Source organism: Protobothrops mucrosquamatus, unplaced genomic scaffold, assembly GCF_001527695.2.
Source record: "Protobothrops mucrosquamatus isolate PMUCROS unplaced genomic scaffold, P.Mucros_1.0 scaffold1079, whole genome shotgun sequence".
In the NCBI taxonomy this organism is placed as follows: Eukaryota; Metazoa; Chordata; class Lepidosauria; order Squamata; family Viperidae; genus Protobothrops; species Protobothrops mucrosquamatus.
Genome location: NW_015387307.1, coordinates 103,906 through 127,405, shown reverse-complemented (window position 1 = coordinate 127,405; position 23,500 = coordinate 103,906). Strand labels below are relative to the sequence as shown.

At 42.7% G+C, this 23,500-nt stretch overlaps 1 protein-coding gene across 1 annotated transcript in view; it reads right to left on the bottom strand.

Moving 5' to 3' along the window:
• The window catches only part of TRAPPC9 (trafficking protein particle complex 9), a 283,369-nt gene that overhangs the window by 174,053 nt on the left and 85,816 nt on the right, over window positions 1-23,500 (bottom strand). The window contains exons 18-20 of the mRNA XM_015820169.1: window positions 16,390-16,532; window positions 15,430-15,540; window positions 5,200-5,353 (exon numbers count right to left, since the gene is read on the bottom strand). Of these exons, the coding sequence (XP_015675655.1) occupies window positions 5,200-5,353; window positions 15,430-15,540; window positions 16,390-16,532 (408 nt within the window). The remainder of the gene's footprint in view (window positions 1-5,199; window positions 5,354-15,429; window positions 15,541-16,389; window positions 16,533-23,500) is intronic.

Genomic DNA, 23,500 nt, shown 5'->3' with positions numbered 1-23,500 from the left:
CAATGGGGAAGCCAGATTCACTTAACAACCGGGTTACGAACTGAACAACTGCCATGATTCACTTAACAGCTGTGGCAAGGACAGTCATAAAATGGGGCAAAGCTCCTTAACAAACTCCTTAAATTTTGGACTCAACTGTGGCCATAGTCAAGGACTACCTGTACTTGATTCCAACTGACTCTGGAAAGTTCACACAACGTATTTAAAAAAAAAAATACAAAACAAAATGAGATCCAGACACTGCGTATGTACAGAGCTAAACAAAAATGCCAAAGGAAATGGTCCCCTTGCTGAATTCATTTGTTTAGGCCAGTGGTTCTCAACCTTTTTAATGCCGCGACCCCCAACCAGTCGTAAGTCGAGGACTAAACCGGTTGTAAGTCGAGGACTAAACCGGTCGTAAGTCGAGGACTAAACCGGTCGTAAGTCGAGGACTACCCAACCAGTCGTAAGTCGAGGACTTTCCCTACCCGGGAGTGCCGTGCATGCGTGGTTCCGCCCCCTGCGCCGGCCGAGGCATAGCTGGCAAGCGGCAGAGACGGAACAGGCCGACCACCAGCTGGCCCAGCCCAAGGGAGATAAGGCACCCACCGGAAAAGGGGAAAAAAAATGGCGGACAGCCTTGCTTAGCGACCCCCGTGAAATGGTCGATCGACCCCAAATGGGGTCCCGACCCACAGGTTGAGAACCACTGGTTTAGGCTGGCTGATCACTATTTCTTCAGTATTGATATAATTTATTCATAGAGATTTCTGCTGCTATTATCCCGTAATAACCTTCCCATGTTTTTTCCTACCTAGTCCTTCCTTTGGGGTTTTGGTTTCTTTGTTTAGTAATTTTAGAGCTTCAAGAAAAAAACTGGAGGTATGAAATTCCAGGGACATTGTTTCATTGCTATTTAGAGACACGGTGTTTTGACAAGACTGGAGATGGCATATAATACTTGCTCCTCACTCGGCTATCATTAGAACATTTTTCACATTTTCAAAAATATAATGCGCTTTCGAGAATCGAGCTCCTAACGTAGGGCGATGAATTTAATTCCGCATGTCTAGACTAAATAATCACCAAACCACTTCATATAAAGTTTGATTATTACTAAATTTAACTTAACTTATTAATTTCAAATTAATAGCAGGGGCCTATTACTGATAATAAGAGTGAAAATAAGCAAGGAAAGTAAACATCGGTAAGATTAGTCAGAAAAGCACGGGTGTTCTCTAGATTTAGGTCGGGTGGAACTTAAGACAACTGAGAATAAATGGTGGTTCTTGCTTTGGCTGTGGGCAGTCCAGGTTCCTGCAGAGAGCTTGAGCACGCATGGAACATAGAACGTAGAATAACAGAATTGGGAGGGAGACCAGAGGTCTTCTAGTCCAGGGCTTTTCAACCTTTTCACCCATTGTGCCACTTTTAGGATATGGCAACATCCGAGTAACATCAGTCGCCTAGCAAAGTGTCAAAAACTTGATGACCAAAAAAAAAGAAAAAAAGTGATAAAGTACAGGTAGTCCTCGACTTACAACAGTTCGCTTAGTGACTGTTCGAAGTTACAATGGCACTGAAAAAAGTGCCCCCCAAGCCATAGCCGAGCAAGACACCTGCCTGCCCACCCGGCGGCGCTCTTCCTCCCGTCCGAGGTTTTCATTGTTGTGAGCATTTCTGTTGAGGATTGGCAGTGGGGGTGGGGTGGGGGGGTGTTTGGTTTTTATTCCCCCCGTCTGCTGGGAGGTTGCAGCAGGTTTTGGTCACTTCACATGACCCTGGGACACTGTGACCGTCATAAATATGAATCAGTTGTCAAGCATCTGAATGTAAATCACAAGACCCTGGAGAGGCTGCAACATTCCAGCTGATCGGCGCTTCTTCTGGGCTCAGCAGAAGCGCCAGGATCAGCGCCGAGCTCCAGCTGGAACTCGGCGCTGATCCTGGCGCTTCCACTGAGCCCTGTCAGCCCCGAAGAAGCACCAATCAGCTGGAGCCTGGTGCTGATCCTGGCGCTTCCGCTGAGCCCTGACAGCCCTGCAGCTCCAGCCGTCTCTCGCTCAGGCTTGTGCGGTGCAGCCACCGGTTCAGCTCATTCCCCTCCCCCACTACCACTTTTCTAGGATGGTCGCGTACCACCTGCCAGGTGCTAATGTACCACAGGTGGTACCCGTACCACTGGTTGAAAAGCCCTGTTCTACTCCAAACCCCTGCTCGAGCAGGAGACCCCATACCAGTGATGGCGTTTGAAAATCTCTGGTTCATGGGGTTTTGGGATTGGGATTGGAATTGGGGCGAGGCGGGGGTGGGTGAGGTGGGGTTGGGGACCGGTTGGGGCGGGACGGGTGGACGTCCCGGTGGGTGAGGGAGGTGCCGCATGGCGCCTAGCGGGTCCGTCGGGCCGTCGCGGTACCGTCGGTGCGGGAGACGGGCGTGGGGTGTCGATCAACTGCGTACGATGGGGCGCAAGGGCAGAGTCTTTGCCCGGCTGCCATGTCCTTGGCTGCGCTGCTCCACGTGGGCTGCGCTCGGGGCTCTCCTCCAGGGGGGTTGCTGGTGAGGAGGGGGCTGTGGGGGGAGGTGGGGCTGGGGTGACAGCACACGTTCCCACAGAGAGGGCTCTGAGTGCCACCTCTGGCACGCGTGCCATAGGTTTGCCACCACTGCCCCATACCATTTCAGACAAATAGTTATCCAGTCTCTTCTTGCAAGCCTTCAGTGATGGAGCACCCACAACTTCTGAAGGCAAAATGTTCCATTTTAATTGCAATAAACCCATCTTGCTTCCTGATTATTGCGCCTGACACCAGCAATGTCTAACGGGGGGGGGGGGGATTTCAGGAGCTTATGGCATTCTTCTCTAGATATATTTAAAAATACATGAAAAACAGAAAAAGAGCTTCCCCCCCCAATCCACATCGGACGTTTTTCTAAATTGTGAATTTTCATTTTTGCATCCGAGTACAAGTCCTCTTTTTCTCTTTCAAAATTCCAGCCAAATTCCTTACCAAAATTGCCCTTTTCGGTTGGAAACCTACTCCAAATGGAGCACTAAAATCTGAAGTACCTTATTAAATATTTAGAAAATATTAATCAAATGAAAGGGCTGAGCAATAGTAACCAGTCTAAAAATTGTCTGCCATCTGCTCCAACGCTGAATAGCAGAAACAACATTCTGTTGCGCAGACAAGAGCAGATGCCATTAGCACATGCTACATTAAGATGTAGGAAGCTTTCCAATATTGGAATTTGAATAGTTGGGGGGAAAAACACACACAAAATTGCTAGAGGTTCTTATTTAAATAAGGAATTTTTTTTTTAAAAAATGTATTATTAGAAACCTAAAAAAGATACTCTATGTGAAGGAGAATCTGTATGTTCCAATATATATAGTGTTTTATAATAAGAAGCTGGGCAGAAGCCCATCCTAACTATGATCTGTTTGTCTTACACACGTCAGGTAACGATGTAATGTAATATAAGCACTGGTGGGATTCAAATATGTGAACAACCAGTTCTCTGTGTGGATGCTGCTTCCAGAAGTCCATTCTGGGCCTGGGCAACAAAAAATTAGCTACCGGTTCTGCCTAACGGGCGCAAACCGGCTGGATCCCACCACTGAATATAAGGTGGATGATGCAATGACTCAGCAGGGTCTGTGTCTCTTTAAGAGCAGGCAGGGTCTGTATCCCTTTAAGAGCCTTAGTCTAAAAGGGAAGGCTTTGCTGGAGTGTTTCTCTCTCGTCCGTTTCCTGCTGTAACTGCTGTGTGTTGGATTTTGCTGTATTACCACTTGTGTGTATCTTGTTCCTGGTGTATGATATTGTAGATAGTGTAATATAAACCACCATTTAATATAGACCACTGTTTACTGTGTTTACTCCTGGGTTATCTCAGCGCAATAAGACTGTGCATGCTCTGAGAACACACAAAAATGATTCCTACTCATTTGATATCAGGGCCATGGACAAAATAGGACTGCAAAGGGACTCCAACCAGTTTGTCCATTCTTTCTACCTAAGCCAATTTTCGCTCACCAATTTCTGCTCCAAGGGTTCAAAATAATAGTCAATTTGTAAGAGCAGAAATGGGTGAGCAGCCAGATAAATGTTACATGAACCTTCTCCTTCAGAACTTAAAACCATTCATTACCTGAGCAGTAGCTAAATTTTGTTTTGCTGCGATGAAAGCAAACTATAATTGGTTAAAGGCATATTTATCTTAGTTTTAAATATTATTTTTGGTTTGATACACCTAAACTAATAATAATTTGATCCAGAATTGAAGAAGCTTCTTGGATGAGAAGCAAAATGTTTTTAAAAAAGGAAAAAAACCAAGAAAGCCCAGTTGCCTTTTGGAAAAAGCAAGGAAGGACAAGAAGCCACGGATGGAAACTAATCAAAGAGAGAAGCAACCTAGAACCAAGGAGAAATTTCCTGAACAGTGAGAATAATTAATCAGTGGAACACCCTGCCTCCAGAAGCGGTGAATGCTGCAACACTGGAAGTTTTTAAGAAGAAATTGGACAACTATTTGACTGAAATGATATAGGGCAGGGGTAGGGAACTTTGGTTCTTTTATGACTTGTGGACTTCAAGTCCCAGAATTCCTGAGTCAGCATGGCTAGTTCAGGAATTCTGGGTATTGAAGTCCACAAGTCATAAAAGAGCCAAGGTTCCCTACCCCTGGTATAGAGTTGCTTGCCTGAGCAGGCAGTTAGACTAGGACCTCCAAGATTCTTTCCAACTCTGTTATTCTGTTATTCTGACTCCTGATTTCCTGCACTTGGCTCTGTACTTTCCATTAAAAGTTACATCTGCCACTTTCAATGCCTCTGGGGTCAGAGCAAAAATATTTCTAGCATCTCTCTAACCATATTTCTTCTCCTTATATCCAATGGATTGCAGTCAGGAGTCAGATTCTATTTTCTTACTGATATTCTCAAAGGGAATATCTTGGAAGGTTCTGAGTTATAAAAATATACACTACAGTTCTTCATTATTTAAAACACGAAAGCTGTGTAGAGCGCTCAACTGAATGAAAAAAAAGGCTTTAAAAGAAGCCTAGAGAGAAATGAAAATGTTCATTATAATTAGTTTAAAAGCCTGTGATTGTGTGAAATGCTCCACTTTAAACCACGTCTTTTTCATCCGTGTCCCTAGAAACGAATCAAAGATCGTAGTCCTGCTGGAGAATTTCTGAAAAAAAGGATATAATTTTCCAGACAATGTCTAACTTGCTGTTGATCTCCAGGCTTTTTGCTTGCTTCCTCTCTTCTTCCAGCTGCTTTGGATTTGTATATTGTGCTCTTTCACCAGGTGAGTTTGGGTAACTTTCAAAGTTGAACTTGTCCACTTGGATAGCCATGCTACAATGGAAAAGAGAAATAATTTACTGGCAAACTTTTATGGAACATTTTGTGGATCACACGGCCAATATGCACCACCTCAGTTAAATAACAGGAAACAACAACAACAAGAATAACAACAACAACAACAACAACAACAATAATAATAATAATAATAAAGTTGGAAGGGACCTTGGAGGTCATCTAGTCCAACCCCGTTCAAGCAGGAAACCCTATACCATTTTGGACAAATGGCTGTCCAGTCTCTTCTTAAAAACTTTCAGCGTTGGAGCATTCACCGCTTCTGGAGGCAGGTTGTTCCACTGGTTAATTGTTCTAACTGTCAGGAAGTTTCTCCTTAGTTCTAGGTTGCTTCTCTCCTTGATTTAGTTTCCATCCGTTGCTTCTTGTCCTGCCTTCAGGCGCTTTGGAGAATAGCTTGACTCCCTCTTCTTTGTGGCAGCCCCTGAGATACTGGAACTCTGCTATCATGTCCCCCCTCGTCCTTCTCTTCATTAAACTAGACATACCCAATTCCAGCAACCATTCCTTATATGTTTTAGCCTCCAGTCCCCTAATCATCTTTGTTGCTCTTCTCTGTACTCTTTCTAGAGTCTCAGCATCTTTTTTACATCGTGGTGACTAAAACTGGATGCAGTATTCCAAGTGTGGCCTTACCAAGGCATTGTAAAGTGGTATTAAAACTTCACGTGATCTTGATTCTGTCCCTCTGTTAATGCAGCCAACACTGTGTTGGCTTTTTTGCAGCTGCAGCACACGGCTGGCTCATATTTAAGTGATTGTCCACTAGGACTCCGAGATCCCTCTCACAGTTGCTACTATTGAGCAAGGTACCCCCTATACTATACTTGTACATTTGGCTTTTCTTGCGTAAAGGATGAAAGGTACTCCTCGACGTATGACTGTAAATGACTGCAATTTTGGTCATATTATTAAGCGAGTCATTATGTGACCGCATCTGATTTTACAATCTTTTTTATGGTGAGCCAATCTCCTCAGAGCCTCCCTCATCCCTTCCCGTGTTCTTTACCTAGGATTCCCTCCACTTCCCACTTAATGACCCATGCATCTGGACTTACGACTGCAAATGCCAGGATTTCCATCGCTAAGCAATATGGTCACATGATGTCATGCTTTATGAACACATCACTTAGATGCAGAAAGTCCAGTCCCAGTTGGGACTGTTAAGTCGAGGACTGCAGTAAAGTGAAGAAGGGCAGAAAAGGGAAAAGCACAAAGGAGGATTTTGCTGTAATACACAGTCTTCCCTCAATACCGTCATTTGTTTTATCCAGGAGTATCTGAAATTGAAGGGTTGGATTATAGACCAATTCATAACTCTTTATCACTGAGGAACCCATCTAGATTTTAAAGCAATTATCTAATAATTCTGCCTGATAAAGTGGCACAGGGCACTTCCTCGCAGACATTTTTGTAGCATTCATAAAGGACACCTCCAATAATTTCCTAGCTTGATAATATAAAGTTTATTGGATAGGATTGAAAAGATCAGATAGTAATTGCCCTCATCTGTCATAATCTCCAAGGTGGCAGCCAAGACATTATTGCAACGCCAGTGAAAATGTACAAGAACCTGACAAACAATCTACTTGTATACTTTCTCAAAATGAAGTGTCCTGCTAGGCTTCTGAAAAGTTTGATGGTGTCTTTCCCCAGTTCCTCACCTTACTGTCAGAGCAAATTACACATGGACATGTAAAGGACTTATAAAAAAAAATAAGGCTATATAAGTTCCACAGAATAGCTCATGAAGGTAGTATTTCCAAGGGGGATATTTTGATCAAGATAATTTAAGTTTTATTTATGACAACCCAAAGCCAGCCTTTAAAATAGAAACTAAAAGAAAAAAATCTTAAATCAGAATAAACACAAATAGGCATATGGAGCAATCCATTTTAAATGTTAAACTGTACAACGGATCGTCGGCAGAAGCTTTAATTTAGAAAAAAAAAACATTTTAGAGATTAAAATCTGAACTAAGGCTACAAATAAGAGTTAGTCCTTCACTTACAGTCAAGTTGGAACTCCAGCTTCCCTCGCTAACTGATGTGAATTGTTAAGTAAATTGTACCTTATTTTACAACCTTTTATCCAAAGATTGTTCATCGAATCACACGGTCATTAAACGAATCTGGCTTCCCCCACTAACTTTGCTTGTTAGAAGCCCCTCCCCCCTGGAAGGTTACAAATGGCAATCAAGTGGCCCTGGGATGCTGCGATTGATATAAATACAACAACAACAACAACAACAACAACAACAACAACAACAACAATAATAATAATAATAAAAAGTTGGAAGGGACCTTGAAGGTCATCTAGTCCAACCCCCTGCTTAGGCAGGAAACCCTATACCATTTCAGACAAATGGCTGTCCAGTCTCTTCTTAAAAACTTCCACTGTTGGAGCATTCACAGCTTCTGGAGGCAGGTTGTTCCACTGGTTAATTGTTCTAATTGTCAGGAAGTTTCTCCTTAGTTCTAGGTTGCTTCTCTCTTTGGTTAGTTTCCATCCGTTGCTTCTTGTCCTGCCTTCAGGTGCCTTGGAGAATAGCTTGACTCCCTCTTCTTTGGGGCAGCCCGAGATATTGGAACTCTGCTATCATGTCCCCCCTCGTCCCTCTCTTCATTAAACTAGACATCCCCAATTCCAGCAAACGTTCCTTATATGTTTTAGCCTCCAGACCTCTAATCATCTTTGTTGCTCTTCTCTGTACTCTTTCTAGAGTCTCAACATCTTTTTTACATCGTGGTGACCAAAACTGGATGCCGTATTCCAAGTGTGGCCTTACCAAGGCCTTGTAAGGTGGTATTAATACTTCACATGATCTTGATTCTTTCCCTCTGTGGATGCAGCCTAGCACTGTGTTGGCCTTTTTGGCAGCTGCAGCACACGGCTGGTTCATATTTAAGTGATTGTCCACTAGGACTCCTAGATCCCTCTCGCAGTTACTACTATTGAGCAAGTTACCCCCTATACTATACCTGTACATTTGGTTTTTCTTGCCTAAATGTAGAACCTTACTTTTTTCACCATTGAATTTCATTTTGTTAACATGCCAGTTATCAAACACCCACATTTTGATCAAATGACCCCAGGGATGCTGCAATAGTCGTAAGTCTGGGGATCAGTCCTAAATTACTTTTTTCAGCACCATCGGTAACTTCAAACAATCGTCGCACGAGTGGTTGTAAACTGAGGACAGCCTATAGTGGAGCTAAAGTTTTTGCTTGACGAATTGTAATGGTTACAAGTATTCATTTGTATTCCTGCTGATTAACACCTCTCGAATCCCCCTAAGCACTTTTCATCTGCTGATGAAGATAATATTTAATAAAGGGCGATGCTTTATTGTCCCAATCATTCAGTCTCAAGCAGTCACCGTTCCTGGTTTAAGAGCACGCAAAGGAAAGATTTCATTTATCCTGTTGCTGATTAATTTGGGGGTGATTTACTGCTGCGTAGGATTCCTCTTGCTCCAGCACTTCTAATAATGGCATTTCAGAGGCCTGCCGAAGTGTAAAACCTGGAATTTTTTGGATTTAAGTAACATATCATTGTTTCTTTTTAAAGAATGCCTAGAATTGATTGGGTCTGTCACCTTGCTGAAAAGATCACAAGACTGTGTTATTTGTTTCATCTTGAAGAGCTACATACCCCTTGTGAAAGACAGCAGATATATAGCACATTCTTTAGACTGCATTTCAATTATTGGATAAATGAGCAGTGACTTGACTCAAAAGTAACATTCTCCTCTGGCTGCTATAGAGCAGGAATTTTCAACCTTTTCACCCATTGTGCCACTTTTAGGATATGGCAACATCCGAGTACCACCAGGCGCCTAGCAAGGTGTCAAAAACTTGAGGACCAAAAAAAAAAGGAGAAAAGTGATAAAGTACAGGTAGTCCTCGACTTACAACAGTTCGCTTAGTGACTGTTTGAAGTTACAGTGGCACTGAAAAAAGTGCCCCCCAAGCCACAGCCGAGCAAGACACCTGCCTGCCTACCCAGCGGTGCTCTTCCTCCTGTCCGAGGTTTTCATTGTTGTGAGCATTTCTGTTGAGGATTGGCAGCGGGGATGGGGTGGGGGGTATTTGGTTCTTATTCCCCCCGTCTGCTGGGTGGTTGCAGCAGCAGGTTTTGGTCACTTCACATGACCCTGGGACACTGACGGTCATAAATATGAATCAGTTGCCAAGCATCTGAATGTAAATCACAAGACCCTGGAGATGCTGCAACATTCCAGCTGATCGGTGCTTCTTCTGGGCTCAGCAGAAGCACCAGGATCAGCGCTGAGCTCCAGCTGGAGCCTGGTGCTGATCCTGGCGCTTCCACTGAACCCTGACAGCCCCGAAGAAGCGCCGATCAGCTGGAAAGCGGCACTGCTCCTGGCGCTTCCGCTGAGCCCTGACAGCCCTGCAGCTCCAGCCGTCTCTCGCTCAGGCTTGTGCGGTGCTGCCACCGGTTCAGCTCATTCCCCTCCCCCGCTACCACTTTTCTAAGATGACCGCGTAGCACCTGCCAAGTGCCAATGTACCACAGGTGGTGCCCGTACCACTGGTTGAAAAGCCCTGCTATAGAGCTTTCCGTGACATTTTTCCTTCTGTTATCAGTGAAGGCCTTCCAATCTGTCTACTTGTCGTTGGGTCTGGAAAGATGGTACAGGTAATCTCTGTCCTGCCCGTCCCCAGGACTACTTTAAGTGTACAGGTGGCATAAATGTAACCTTTCTATTTCTTATTTGATTTCTCTATAAGAGGTGAACCAGGCTCAGCTTCAGAGCTTTATCTTCAGCACAAGAGAAAAGTTTGCTCATATGGTTTTTCCCACTTAAACGGGGAAATAAAATACAATGCTTTATGCTACTACTCGTGAAGTGTTAATCCCACTTTACAACGCCTTGGTAAGGCCACACTTGGAATACTGCATCCAGTTTTGGTCACCACGATGTAAAAAAGATGTTGAGACTCTAGAAAGAGTACAGAGAAGAGCAACAAAGGTGATTAGGGGACTGGAGGCTAAAACATATAAGGAACGGTTGCTGGAATTGGGTATGTCTAGTTTAATGAAAAGAAGTACGAGGGGGGACATGATAGCAGAGCTCCAGTATCTCAGGGGCTGCCCCAAAGAAGAGGGAGTCAAGCTACTCTCCAAAGCACCTGAAGGCAGGACAAGAAGCAACAGATGGAAACTAACCAAGGAGAGAAGCAACCTAGAACTAAGGAGAAACTTCCTGACAGTGAGAACAATTAACCAGTGGAACAACTTTCCTCCAGAAGCGGTGAATGCTCCAACACTGGAAGTCTTTAAGAAGAGACTGGACGGCCATTGGTCTGAAATGGTATTGATTTTCCTGCTTGAGCAAGGGGTTGGACTAAATGACCTCCAAGATCCCCTCCAACTCTGTTATTCTGTTAAATTCTTATCACTACAATTAGGGAAAAAACTGAACAAGTATGGTTTGTTTGGAAGGCTTGCCAGAAGAGAGGGAAGGGGGAAGGGAAGGAACCCCAACAGAGATACCACATGTGATTTCAGATATAGAGTCCTTCCACTGAGTATGTTAGTCAACTGTAACATCAACTCTGCCGCACTCACTCATCAGAAACTAAACCTATCCTATGTTTAGTAAAAGCAACAACGTTGGTTAAAATTTACCATTTATTGCTGATCTATCAGTTTTGTTTTGGAGTGTTTTTTTTCTTTTTGCTATCTTTAACAGGTGGAATATTATTAACACAGCTTAAAAATAGTAGCTTCTATGGGAAAGCTTCCCAATTAGTAGCAGTTGCCACAATAACCTTTCTCAGAATAAACGCTATGTATAAAACTGATAGAGTTACTATAGCAACCAAAGGCAATTTCAAGACACCATTAATGAGAAATGCAGTATTTGTGTCACAGAAGAAATTGGATGCTGTTGTTAGCCCGCCACTATTTAAAGAACGTGATACTTTTTGTTCTACGCCAAGAAGCAGCAGAGAGTAAAAGAGCCAGGAAAGACGGTTTAACATCTTCATAACAACCACACTGGATGATCCTCAAAAGAATGGCATTTGGTCCTTAAGTTGTGGATGAGAAAATTGTCACTTTCCAGCTGTTATCTTGAGTTGGTCGGTAGCCTGTGTGTGTCACATCTGCACATACAAAAGATAGAGGAAGAAGCAATCCCAGGGACAGTGATTGCTAGTGGCAGCAATCAGACACACAAACACAATCTTTCAGGAGTCCCTTGTTTGGGGAGGGGGAGGGAGGAGGAAATGTATTTATAATTAGAGACCTTTTTGAATTGTCTCTGAAAGTAGCACATAGCTTTCTATCAAATATGACAAGATAGAATAATGTTCCAGTTTCAAAATCCATCCGAGGTATTTTTCAATAAAAATCCTCTGTACTCTATTAAAATATACAGGTAGTCCTCAATTTACAATTTACAATAATTTACAATTATTAATTGTAATTACAATTGTTAATGCATTAACAGAGGGATAGAATCAAGATTAGGTGAAGTGTTGATACCACTTTACAATGTCTTGGTAAGGCCACACTTGGAATCCTGCATCCAGTTTTGGTCGCAACGATGTAAAAAAGATGTTGAGACTTTGGAAAGAGTACAGAGAAGAGCAACAAAGATGATCAGGGGACTGGAGGCTAAAACATATAAGGAACGGCTGCTGGAATTGGGTATGTCTAGTTTAAGGAAGAGAAGGACGAGGGGGGACATGATAGCAGTGTTCCAGTATCTCAGGGGCTGCCACAAAGAAGAGGAAGTCAAGCTATTCTCCAAAGTGCCTGAAGGCAGGACAAGAAGCAGCGGATGGAAACTCATCAAGGAGAGAACCTAGAACTAAGGAGAAACTTCCTGACAGTTAGAACAATTAACCAGTGGAACAACCTGCCTCCAGAAGCGGTGAATGCTCCAACAGTGGAAGTTTTTAAGAAGAGACTGGATGACTATTTGTCTGAAATGGTATAGAGTTTCCTGCCTGAGCAGGGGGTTGGACTAGATGACCTCCAAGGTCCCTTCCAGCTCTATTCTATTCTATTCTATTCTATTCTATTCTAATTCTACAACTATTTGTTTAGTGAGCGTTTGAAGTTACAATGGCACTGAAAAAAAGTGACTTATCATTTTTCACACTTATGAGCATTGCAGCATCCCCAGGGTCGCCTGATAAAAATTTGGATGCTTGGCAACTGACTCATATTTATGTCGGTCGCAGGGTCCCGGGGTCACGTGATTCCCCTTTTATGCAACCTTCTGACAAGCAAAGTCAATGGGGAAGCCAGATTCACTTAAGAACGGTGTTACTAGTTAGCTGTCGTGATTCACTTAACAACTGTGGCAAGAGATATCGTAAAATGGGGACAACATTCACTTAACCACCATCTTGGCTTAACCAGAGGAATTTTGCGCTCAGCTGTGATTGTAAGAGAAGGGCTACCTGTATTTTGTATGCTAGGAAAACAGCCGATGCCAATATACAGTAGTGGCCAAAATTGTGGAAATCTTTTGGGAAAAGTGTACAGGAGAAATGCCACCTTTGGTTAAGTTTCCACCCATTTTTCTTCTAACTTCTTTATAACTGTAGCCTTGTTCACAATAATACTATTTTATATCACTTTCTGGGCGACCAGTCAACTCTTTGCACCATAACTTTAATTTTATTACGTTTTACAAGCTCACTCAATGAAAGAACACAAAAAACCCCAACCCACTTGATAGCAATCACATAACACACTGACAAACGTCCTCCTCTCGGCTTCAATACGGGACATCAATAACTGGATCCTACTGTGATCTGACTGGCTCATTGCCAAAACAAGATGACACCTGATTGGCTTCTAAACACTCGTGCTCGTTGGCTACAATCAGACGAAGGGAAGCTACCTGAGATCAACCTAAGCAAGTTGTGCTTCCTTTTTCTGGTTATTTGGCTATAACTTTTCATAGGATACAGTACAGATAATCAAACAATCTTTGTTGCATTACATTCTTGATTAAATTATCTTTCCATTGATATATAATTTTATGGTACTACTCCCCCAAAAAAGTGATGTTGTTAGCCATCAAACCTCAAAAATACGCTTTTCCCAAAAGGTTTCCACCATTTTGGCCACTACTGTATCTTAGCTTTCAAATGGTTACAGGGATCAGCTTTCGGTTTCTTGTCCGACTTATTGTTTAGGTGAGTTCATTATTTTCCAGGAATGCGTGTGAAACGTAAATTGGGAAAGCTGCCCCTGTTTTCCATAATCAGATCTTCACTTCCCAAGCTTCAGCTAATCCTTTCAGATGAGGCTTGTGGCTTTATGAATGCCCAAAGGGTGGATTCTTACGGCCATAAATGATAATAAATGAATAACTGATGGGTTCTGCTGGCTGACAAGAGTATTTCAGTTTTGAGACAAATGAAAAGAAAATCTCCATTAATGCAGAAGGGAGAATAAGGGACTTGGAAATTCGGAAATTGCGGGTTTCCTCAAGGAAACAATAATCAAATACCAACTTTTTGCTTTCTTTGACGTCCAGTGGCTGATCAGCCTAAATTTTCTAGCGCCAGCACGTTCTTCAGTTGCCAAAGAAAAGAGCATTTACAAAACTATTTTAAAATCCAAACGAAAGAGCGGCGTTTAATGATATGCTTCACCTCTTTTCCTACTTTTAATCACCTTTAATTACATGGTTTGCCTGTCTTCTTCCTGTCCGGCTCTTCCTTTTATTGCTCACCTGCTTTGGCGGTAAAAATACTCCTTTTTTTATTGTAAGAAAGGGAAGAGGTGAGTCAATCAGGTTGCCAACAGCTGGAATTAAATCACTGGATTTTAAAAAGGAAAATAACTCGCTGACATGGTTGTGGAATACAAATTGTTATCAACTGTTATCAGATAATCCAGACTATCCTAAAATGACATTTGTTTCTTCTAGGGCAGGGGTAGGCAACCTTTACTCTTTAATTATGACTCGTGGACTTCAACTCCCAGAATTCCTGAGCCAGCATGGCTCAGCTTGGAAACCTCTCCCTTTCCCCTCAGCATGGCTGGCTCAGGAATTCTGGGAGTTGAAGTCCACAAGTCATAAAAGAGCCAAGGTTGCCTACCCCTGGACTAGCCAGACCCAAGTCCCGCAGTATAGGTCATTGGTTTATGCCTCACTGCACACAGGAAACCTGGGTGTTGTTCAAACAGAGTCATGGACTGTGAATTGCCTGAATTCTTTGGGGCTGAAATTAAATCATGATTAATTTGCCATTAATTTTGATAGGGGCCACCGGCAACTAATTCCCTGATGAAGATTGACACATCCTTGGCCAACAAAGAAGTTACGCATTGATTTAGGGCAGAATGATGTGACACACTACCACGTGACCAGTTTTGGTCACCATGAGTAAAAAATATGTTGAGATTCTAGAACAGTGGTTCTCAACCTTTTTAATGCCGCGACCCCCAACTGGTCGTAAGTCGAGGACTAAACCGGTCGTAAGTCGAGGACTAAACCGGTCGTAAGTCGAGGACTATCCAACCGGTCGTAAGTCGAGGACTTTCCCTGCCCGGGAGCACCACGCATGCGTGGTTCCGCCCCCTGCACCGGCCGAGGCGTAGCTGGCAAGCAGCAGAGACGGAGCAGGCCGACCACCAGCTGGCCCAGCCCAAGGGAGGTAAGGCACCCACCAGAAAAGGGGAAAAAATGGCAGACAAAAAAAATGGCGGACAGCCTTGCTTGGCGACCCCCGTGAAATGGTCGATCGACCCCAAATGGGGTCGTGACCCATAGGTTGAGAACCGCTGCACTAGACCAAACTAGATCCCATTTTTCTTATAGAATTTCCTTTTTTTAAAAAAAATAATAATAAATCTGTTTTTCCTTCCCAGTCATCCTCCACATATTGTCATACAGGAAAAAAATGCAAAAATCTCCCTGATACAAAAATAAATTCAACAAAATAATCTTTTCAAATTAAAACACTTTCTTCGGTATCAGGCTTGGGCATACGATAAGCTGGTGTATCTTGAAAAAGAGGAGAACCCAGTAAAAAAAAAAGGAAGTCTGAACTTACCGCTGGCATTCTCCGGCATGCAACACTAAATTTTCATTGTTCTTTGCACTGATCATGAGTTCATGTTCCGTTGAGTTGAATACATCAAGGAGCAAATGGCACTGGCGAGTACTATTTGGAAAATTAAAATAAGTAAAATATCGCCTCAAACATGTGGTAGCAATAATTATTATTAAACATACTGTACACTTTCACGGAACAATTTTCAAATCAATTATATACAACCCGTATGCAACCGACAAAATACAGAGTTTCTTGCACTATCACACAGTTTTGTCATTGAATGAGACTGTGGTTATCTAAAAGAAAACATTTTTTCACAAGCCACACACTTGTTCCACTGGTTAATTGTTCTAACTGTCAGGAAGTTTCTCCTTAGTTCTAGGTTGCTTCTCTCCTTGATTAGTTTCCATCCGTTGCTTCTTGTCCTGCCTTCAGGAGCTTTGGAGAATAGCTTGATTCCCTCTTCTTTGGGGAAGCCCCTGGGATATTGGAAGACTGTTATCATGTCACCCCACGTCCTTCTCTTCATTAAACTAGACATACCCAATTCCAGCAACTGTTCTTTATATATTTTAGCTTCCAGTCCCCTGATCATTTTTGTTGCTCTTCTCTGCACTCTTTCTAGAGTTTTAACTCTAGTGTACAAATTGTGTACAATAGTGTACAAATTGTCTCTTATTTTTGCTCAAAAGAATTTCTTGATGAATTACTCTTATAAAAAATAAGATGAAGAAAAAAAATAAAAAATAGATGAAGAAACAAATCTAGCCATATGTTCATTGCTGATAAGCCTTCATATATCTATAGATCATAATATCCAAGAATTTTAATAGTAAAGTCACTATTATTTGAGCCTTTGGCAGAAAAAAAAGACTATTTCAGAATTGGCGTTAAGCTTCATTATCGATATTACTCATTTTACACGAAGGAATACTTTTCTCAACAAACACAACTTACCTAGTTGCAGGCAAGGTACTGACACGTGTGAAGAACACAGATGGCTCAACGTCCACGTGAAGCCCCAGGGACAAATTCCTATAATATCCATCAGTATGTCCAGGGCCTCCCGAGTATCTGAAATTCAAGATGGCTTCCAATGTCTAAAAATAGAATAGTAAAAATATTTAATCTATTTATTTCCGCCATGGTGCTATTTATTTCTAAATTGCTCAGACAGCTTCAAATGCATAACCCAAACACGTTAGGTGACGAATTACCTGTGTAACATGATAGATACATCATGAAATGCAGACGCTCAACATTAAATGTATACTACGCAACCTGTAGGAGATGACCAGGTTGAGCCGGAGGGAGGAAGGGTCAAATGCGTCATCAATCTCGAGTCCCTTCTCGTCCACAAGAGTCCAGCCCACCTTAATTTCTGCTGATTCTTATCTACCTCCAATTCGCTTCGACTGTTAGTAGTTCAGATTCTTGTGGAGAGAGCGTAAACTTGCGAAACATCTATACATTCATTTGTACTGCCCGGGCTCCTGATGTCAATGCCGCTAACATCGGATGTTCTTGCTTGACAATATATGAAGATGCAGACATTTTCTATTTAACCTGCGTATTACTTTTTAGAGTTAAAATTAGATGGTGCTGGAGTGGAGGGGGAAGAATGTGCTTGGGGACTAGTTAGCCATAACAATATCTCAGTAGAGTATTCTTCAAGGTTGGTTGTAATAAGAGGAGATAAGTAATGGCGGGTTATGGAATGGGAGGGAAAGTTCGCACTTCAAACTAATTAGAGAATATGATTAATGACTGTTAAATGAAGGAGTGAGTTATGCTTAGATTGTTGTGGTTCCGTCCTGTGAGCCCATCTTATCAGAGGAAGAAGGCTCCGAACATGAAGGAGAGGAGATGACCAGGCCTCTCTCTCCAGGACCCTCCTCTCTGGCAATGCCTCAGGTGTCTCCCGACGGAGAAGAGATTGGCCAGGAGCCAGGTGTTTCCGAGCCGTCGGATAGTGACGAAGATACGTTGTGGCTGGATCCACGCCAGCGTAGGCAAGACAAGCGTGCGCAGCAGAAAAGGAGGCGTGTCAGAGATTAAGCTGAGTCACTGGACCCCACCCCACAGGCTATAAAAGAGAGTATGGTGGCCATTCGGACTCTGTGACGGACAAAGCTAAACCTCTGGCGAATCACTTTGCATCTTTGGACACAACGCCTATTTGCTGTGGATTTAATTACAAACTGGACTATTCAAACTGTGTGTATTTTTGTCTGTGTTATCGCAGTAAAAAAGTTCTTGGCAGGCAGCTATGGAGTTGCTGCCAAGTTCCTTATCAGTGGCGTGGAGTGTCTGAGAAGGTTATTTAACCCTCGGCTGGCTGTTTGGGTGTGTGTGAGACGGGGACAGAACATAGATACTGTGTGTTTGAGGGAGGACAATTCAGATTTTTGGCTTCTTTTATGTACGTGCCGAAGCTATGTTGCTATGCCTCAAAGTTCTTTGAAGAGCTTCTTCTTTCGGAACCTGATTTCCTGCACCTGATACAACCCATGTGACCTGCTAGGTCGTCATCGGCTCACAGACATTTCCTTACCTAAACAGAGAAATGAAATGACCAAGGGCAAAATAAAATTTTTAAAAAAAAGCCGTGAGAGTAAGAGCAACTTCTGACTTCCTGCTGGCTTGATCATAGCTGATAACCTTTTGGATGCACTCTGTATGCTAGTCCATTTGAGGCACCTTGGTTAAAAAACTGTTGCCCTGTACTGCAGGGGTCCCCAACCTTGGCAACTTTAAGACCTGTGGACTTCAACTCCCAGAATTCCCCAGCCAGCCATGCTGGCTGGGGAATTCTGGGAGTTGAAGTCCACAGGTCTTAAAGTTGCCAAGGTTGGGGACCCCTGCTATAGTGCACTGTTTTGGCCCAATTAAAGGTTCCAGACACAAAGGTTTTAGTAGGATACAGATTTGTCCGTTAATTTTTTTTTTTTGACAATATTTTATTAAGTTTGATAAAGGTAGGGGAAAAACAGGATCGATATAGGTAGTGGGGTTCGGGGATGGAGCTGGGATGAGGGTAGGTACAACAATGGGGTTGCCCCCAGTAACATTTCCAAGCTTTAGAAAGCAAACTATTGTCCGGATACAGCTATTCAATGAGAATAGTTAATATAATAATAAGTAGCTATAGTCAACAAAAACAACAATAATTATAGAGCATGTTGAGTAATCAGTAAACATCAATCATCTTATTAAATGTCACAATCATTTCTCGCTCACTCGGTTTGCTAACCCTTGGTAAAAAGTTTTCCCATGTTTTAAAATAGACTGAGTCTTCTTTCTCTTCAATCTCTAGGGTTAGTCTGTCCCATTTCTGCACATTCTAGAATTTTCCTAATTATAATCCCATCGGGTGGTACATTTTCATTTTTCCAATATTGGGCAAATGCTATTCTCGCAGCTGTAAATATATGTAATATTAAATATTCATTCTCTTTCCCATAGTTAGATCCTAGTATTCCTAACAAAAACAATTCTGGCTTAAATTCTATCTGTATTTTAGTCATCTTTTCCAGCCACGTATGAATCTTAGACCAAAATTTCTTTGCACTAGGACATACCCACCAGATATGGTAATAGGTGCCTGGCTTTTGTTTACATTTCCAACAATTATTCGAGATATTTTTAAACATTTTCGCTAGCCTAACTGGTGTCATATGCCATCTATAAAACATTTTATATAAGTTTTCTTTATATGAAGCTGCTTTAGTCAGCTTTCTATCCCATAACTTTTGCAGACTTCTAAGTCTATAGAATATCCAAAGTTTTTTGCCCAGACTATCATTGTCTCTTTTACTTGTTCTTCTTCCATCTTCCAATTTAGCAGAAATCTATAAAGTTTCTTAATCAAATTTTCATCTGTTTTCAAGAGTATTTGGTCAAATTCTATCTGTTCTTTATAGAATCCCATTGTCTTTACATCTTTCTCATATCTTGTTTGGATTTGTAGGTAAGGCCACCGTGATAGGTCCATACCTTGTCGTTGTAGGTCTTGCCTGTCTTTAAGTTTTCCGTCCTTGTTCAAAATGTCTTTATAAGTAACGAGTTTGTCGTAATTAATTAAATTTGGGTAAGCAAAAGCTTCCATTGTTGAAAGCCATTCTGGTATTTTGATATAAATATTACATTTTTATAATTGCTGACTTTGGATCGTATTGGCTGGGGAATGATGGAATCCTTAAAAGACATTGTTGGTGTAGTGGTGAAGGTGTTGGCCTACAAACCAGGAGATTGTGAGTTCCAGTCCTGCCTTAGGCATGAAAGTTAGCTGGGTGACCTTGGGCCAGTCACTCTTGCTCAGCCCAACTCACCTCAACTGGTTGTTGTTATGGGGAGCGGGATAGGAGGAGGAAGGAGCATTATGTATGTTCACTGCCTTGAGTTGACACACCTACATGCAATATAAACAAGCGCACACATTTTTAAGATAAAGGGATGATGATGATGATGATGATGATGATGATGGTGGTGGTGGTGGTGGTGATGGTGGTGGTGGTGGTAACAGAGGAGGAGGAGGAGGAGGAGGAGGAGGATAGGCAGATTTACTCTGAACAGCTTACATCATGCTTTACCTTTAACACCATCAAAAATAACACTTGCCTATTCCAGGTCTTTGGGAAGGATTTAACAGGTGAATAAAAATCCCAAATATAGACTAAACCTTTGGCTGACTCTGCAACCAACTGTAATAATAATAATAATGTAGAAATCCACTGGATTCTATTCAGTGCTCAAAACCCTTAACCTGTCCTGCCCCGCCGTCTCACAAAAACTGGCACTCTGGAGCGTTGATGGCTTTGTTTGGCTCTTCACATAAAATTACTTCAGTTCCCACCCGCAAGTCTTGAAACTAAAAATGTCATAAAACATGGGACACAATATTCATGAAAGGGGTCGGCGGTTTTCTGAGAAAGTAAGTTTGGATGGAGGGGAGGGGGCGAACAGCTGCGTTTTTACGCAGCTCTTCCTACCTAGTCTCAAGACCACAAGCATAATGGTTACCTGCAGTGAGGTAAATTTGCAGCAAAGTGTCCATGGTCTTACTGTGCTACGTCCATTAACTTTAATGCAGACTTCACAGCTGGAGGCCCATTCAATGCCCTGAAAGTACATCTAAAGTGCGGCATAAAGCATGATAGAAAATATTATTAAATTGACGAACGGCGGTTTTCTATTTGCAATATACAGATAAAACTCCATGGATGAATGACCTGGGAGAAAACAGGCCCTAATGCAGGGGTAGGCAACCTTGGCTCTTTGATGACTCGTGAACTTCAACTCCCAGAATTCCTGAGCCAGCCACGCTGAGGGGAAAGGGAGAGGTTTCCAAGCTGAGCCAAGCTGGCTGAGGAATTCTTGGAGTTGAAGTCCACAAGTCATAAAGCGGCCTAGGCCTAGGCCAGAGGTAGGCAACCTTGGCTCTTTTATGACTGGTGGACTTCAACTCCCAGAATTCCTGAGCCAGCATGGCTCAGCTTGGAAACCTCTCCCTTTCCCCTCAGCGTGGCTGGCTCAGGAATTCTGGGAGTTGAAGTCCACCAGTCATAAAAGAGCCAAGGTTGCCTACCCCTGCCCTAATGTAAAGAACTAAACCTGAAACATAGAGGGTGGGACATGAATGTTTTTTTTCTAATTCAGTGGCCCCCAATCTTTTTGGTACCAGGGACCGGGAAAAACAATTTTTCCATGGACTGGCAACTGGATGGTTTCACACGCTATCTAGATATCGCATATACGTAGATGAAGTTTCCCTCACTTGCACAACCTGGTTCCTAACAGGCCGGGGACCGGGACCGGTTCATGGGCCAGTGGTTGGGGATGCCCCACCTTCTAATTGATTGGGTCCACTGAGGCAAAGTGTCTCAACAGCATGCTCAGTCTGGGAATCCAAAATAAAGCATCTCGTTCAGATGGCTGTCCAGCCTTCTTATAAACATGAGTTCACCACCCTGCTGGTTACTGATTCCACTTGAAGACCGCTCTATTGGAACTGGTTTTTAATCATTCGACTGGTGTCTAGGGCTATGCAAGTATGTTGGGTTTGAGGCACCAAATGGGATTCAGGTCACGTGGGGTGGGGGGGTGGGGTGTACCTGCCAGAAATACTTCAGAGCAGCTGCATTTTTTTTATTAGGCTCACACCTGACTTCTTTCAGCATCTTAATATTGGCTTATGAGGGTACCTATTGTTTGTCTGCCAACAAAAGTGCGTATAGTCAAGGCCATGGTTTTCCCAGTTGCAATGGATGGCCGTGAAAGTTGGACCACAAGAAAGGCTGAGCGCCAAAGAATGGAGGCCTTTGAACTAACCACGACCTCTTCTGAGGACGCTCAGGGGACCTGACGTTCCGCTAGTTTGGCCAGTCAGGATCTCCTCTAGTTGGGACTGACGAGAAATCTTCCGGTCTAGGACTTCAACTTTGAGTTCATGAAACCGGTGGATTACTCTTCCTTCCTGAGTGACCTCTTCTCGGACTACGAGGGAAAGATGGAGGGCAAGAGAAGAATGGGACAACCGAGAAGGAGGTGGCTGAATGGAGTCACTGAAGCAATAGGTGTGAGCTTAAATGGACTCCAGAAGATGATAGAGGACAGGAAGGCCTGGAGGAACGTTGTCCATGGGGCGCGATGGGTCGGACACAATTTTGCAACTAACAACAACATTGTTTGTCTATAGCAGGGGTCTTCAAACTTGGCCCTTTTGTGACTTGTGGACTTCAACTCCCAGAATTCCTCAGCCAGGCACAATGGCTGAGGAATTCTAGGAGTTGAAGTCCACAAGTCATAAAAGGGCCAAGTTTGAAGACCCCTGGTCTATAGAGATTCTCAATCATTCAGGTCATAGTTGTCCCAAAAGTGCTTTTTCCAAAAGGCAACTGGACCTACTTGGGTTTTTTTTATTTGAAAACATTACGCTTCTCATCCAAGAAGCTTCTTTGGAAGAAATTGAACAATCTTCTTGGATGAGAAGTGAAACATTTTCAAAGACAATATCCAAGAAAGTCCAGTTGCCTTTTGGAAAAAGCACTTTTGGATACTGATGAAGTATATTGACATGTGGACAGTCAGTCACATATAATGGATCTGGCCCAAGTACTATGAAGATACTCCAACTGACAAGTATCTTTGGTCTTGGGGGAGACGCTGGAGTGGGAGGGGGATGGTAAACCATCTGGATTTTTTTAGGAGGGGTTTTGAATCCTGCCCTAAAACATCTGTCATGGTTCCGTCAGATGAAATTCTTCAAAAGAACTTCGAGGCATTGTTTACCTTAAAGAATCTTTTGAGTAGCATAACATCTGCAGTGCATAATCAAGCCAAAAACTGAATTCCCCTCCCCTGAGCACATAGTATCAAAGCACAATTCCCTCCTCCAATTAACAGTCATAAATCACATTCCCCAATTAGTTTGAAACACGGGCTTCCTCTCCAGTTCTCCAGCCCACCAAGTCCTTATCAGCTCTGGTTACAATAACCTTGTTTCTCACGCTAGGTTCAGTGTTGTTATGTCTAGCTGGACTCTCGTTCACATCCCCCCTCCCAGCATCATCTAACTCTAAAAGCAAAGGGTAAAAGATGGCTACATTTCCATCTGTTGTCAATGCAAAAACATCCGATGTTAGCAGCGTTGACATCATCGCTTGTGGGAAACCCATTATGAAAGGTTTTTTTTACCAATAAGGCCAATGGTTATAATTTTGCCCTGCAACTGGTCTGCCCAGCCCAGTGTGCTCTTCTTGGCTTATCTCTGTCCTTTTTTTTCTGGACTCCAACTGGACATTCCCAAAGCATCTATCTACTCTGTATTTACGTGTGCATGTATGTGTTTCGTAACTCTGTGAAACAGGGTACGGCAAAAATCAGGAAAGGCAAATTTGTAGTTGTTTCTAAACTACAGAAGCATGGGCACAATGCCTCCTAAAATCTCAACAGTTCAAAGCAACTGTCCGTTTTATTAATGTTGCTAGATATAGCACTTTTCTTTTTTACAGATCAAAGCAGCCAGACCGGAACATTGACAAATTAATTTTCAGTGCCACTCAAACAC